Source organism: Seriola lalandi, unplaced genomic scaffold, assembly GCF_002814215.2.
Source record: "Seriola lalandi dorsalis isolate HSWRI2012SDOR001 ecotype SW California unplaced genomic scaffold, Sedor1 jcf7180002054277, whole genome shotgun sequence".
Classification (NCBI taxonomy): Eukaryota; Metazoa; Chordata; class Actinopteri; order Carangiformes; family Carangidae; genus Seriola; species Seriola lalandi.
In genome coordinates, this window is record NW_019524830.1 from 835,587 (window position 1) to 836,397 (window position 811).

General features: G+C 53.8%; 1 protein-coding gene across 2 annotated transcripts in view; it reads left to right on the top strand.

Moving 5' to 3' along the window:
* Positions 1 to 288: 288 nt before the first annotated feature.
* The window catches only part of fgf12a (fibroblast growth factor 12a), a 30,080-nt gene continuing 29,557 nt past the window's right edge, over positions 289 to 811 (top strand). For both annotated transcript variants that reach the window (XM_087173744.1, XM_023405507.2), the window contains exon 1: positions 289 to 701. Coding sequence is in view for 1 of the 2 variants with exons in the window: in XM_023405507.2 (XP_023261275.1) it covers positions 611 to 701 (91 nt within the window). In the remaining variant the exon portion in view is untranslated. The remainder of the gene's footprint in view (positions 702 to 811) is intronic.

The following is an 811-nucleotide window of genomic DNA, read 5'->3' on the forward strand; positions in this document are numbered from 1 at the left end:
TGTGTTCCAACATCTGTGCAGCCAGCGTCGGATCGTGCAGCCCTTAATTGTGTCGCCTCAACTGTCAGCTCCGCATTACCTCACTCGTGGCCGGCCTGCCACTTACCCCTGCAGTTCAACTTTGGCGTGCATGCTCTCTCCCTCTCCCTCTCTCTCTGTCTCTCTCTCTCTGCTCTTCCCCTCTCCTTTCCTGCTATTACGTCCGCTGCTGGTAAAGACGCGGAGACTAAGGGGGGCGGGGGGAAGGGGGGGGGGTGTACAATTAAGAGCACATTGTAACGTCCTTGCGTTGCCAGCCGTGGCGGAAGAGGAGTGTTTGCCGTGAACGCGAATGACCGACGGTGGACAAGAAGAGGATAGACAGAGAGAGACAGGGCTAGAGAAAGAGAGAGAGAGGGAGAGAGAGAGAAGCGGGGGAATCACTCAAGATGCCGCGTTTTAGCGTAATTTGTCCTGCAGACTGTGCCCTTCCGGCGTTTTGAGGGCTGCTGTGAGCCTGTAGAGAGAGAGAGGCTGGCTGGCTGGCTACGCTATGCTGCCTGACCCTGCTGTGTTGTGATAGCGTTGTCCGATTGTTTGGATTGAGGAAGGCTCCCACCAACCCAAATCAATGAGGATTCTGAGGCCATTCCTTCAGAAAGGAGCGCATATGCTGCAGTGTTTCTGTGGACAACGATCGAAGTCGACCACTATCACCAACGGTGAGAGACAAAACATAGCACCATAGCCTTATAGCTACCTTTGGCTTTGCATGCTTTCTCTCTTGAGTGATGAAAAAAAAGAAAGGGGGGAGATATACAGAAGGAGGGGG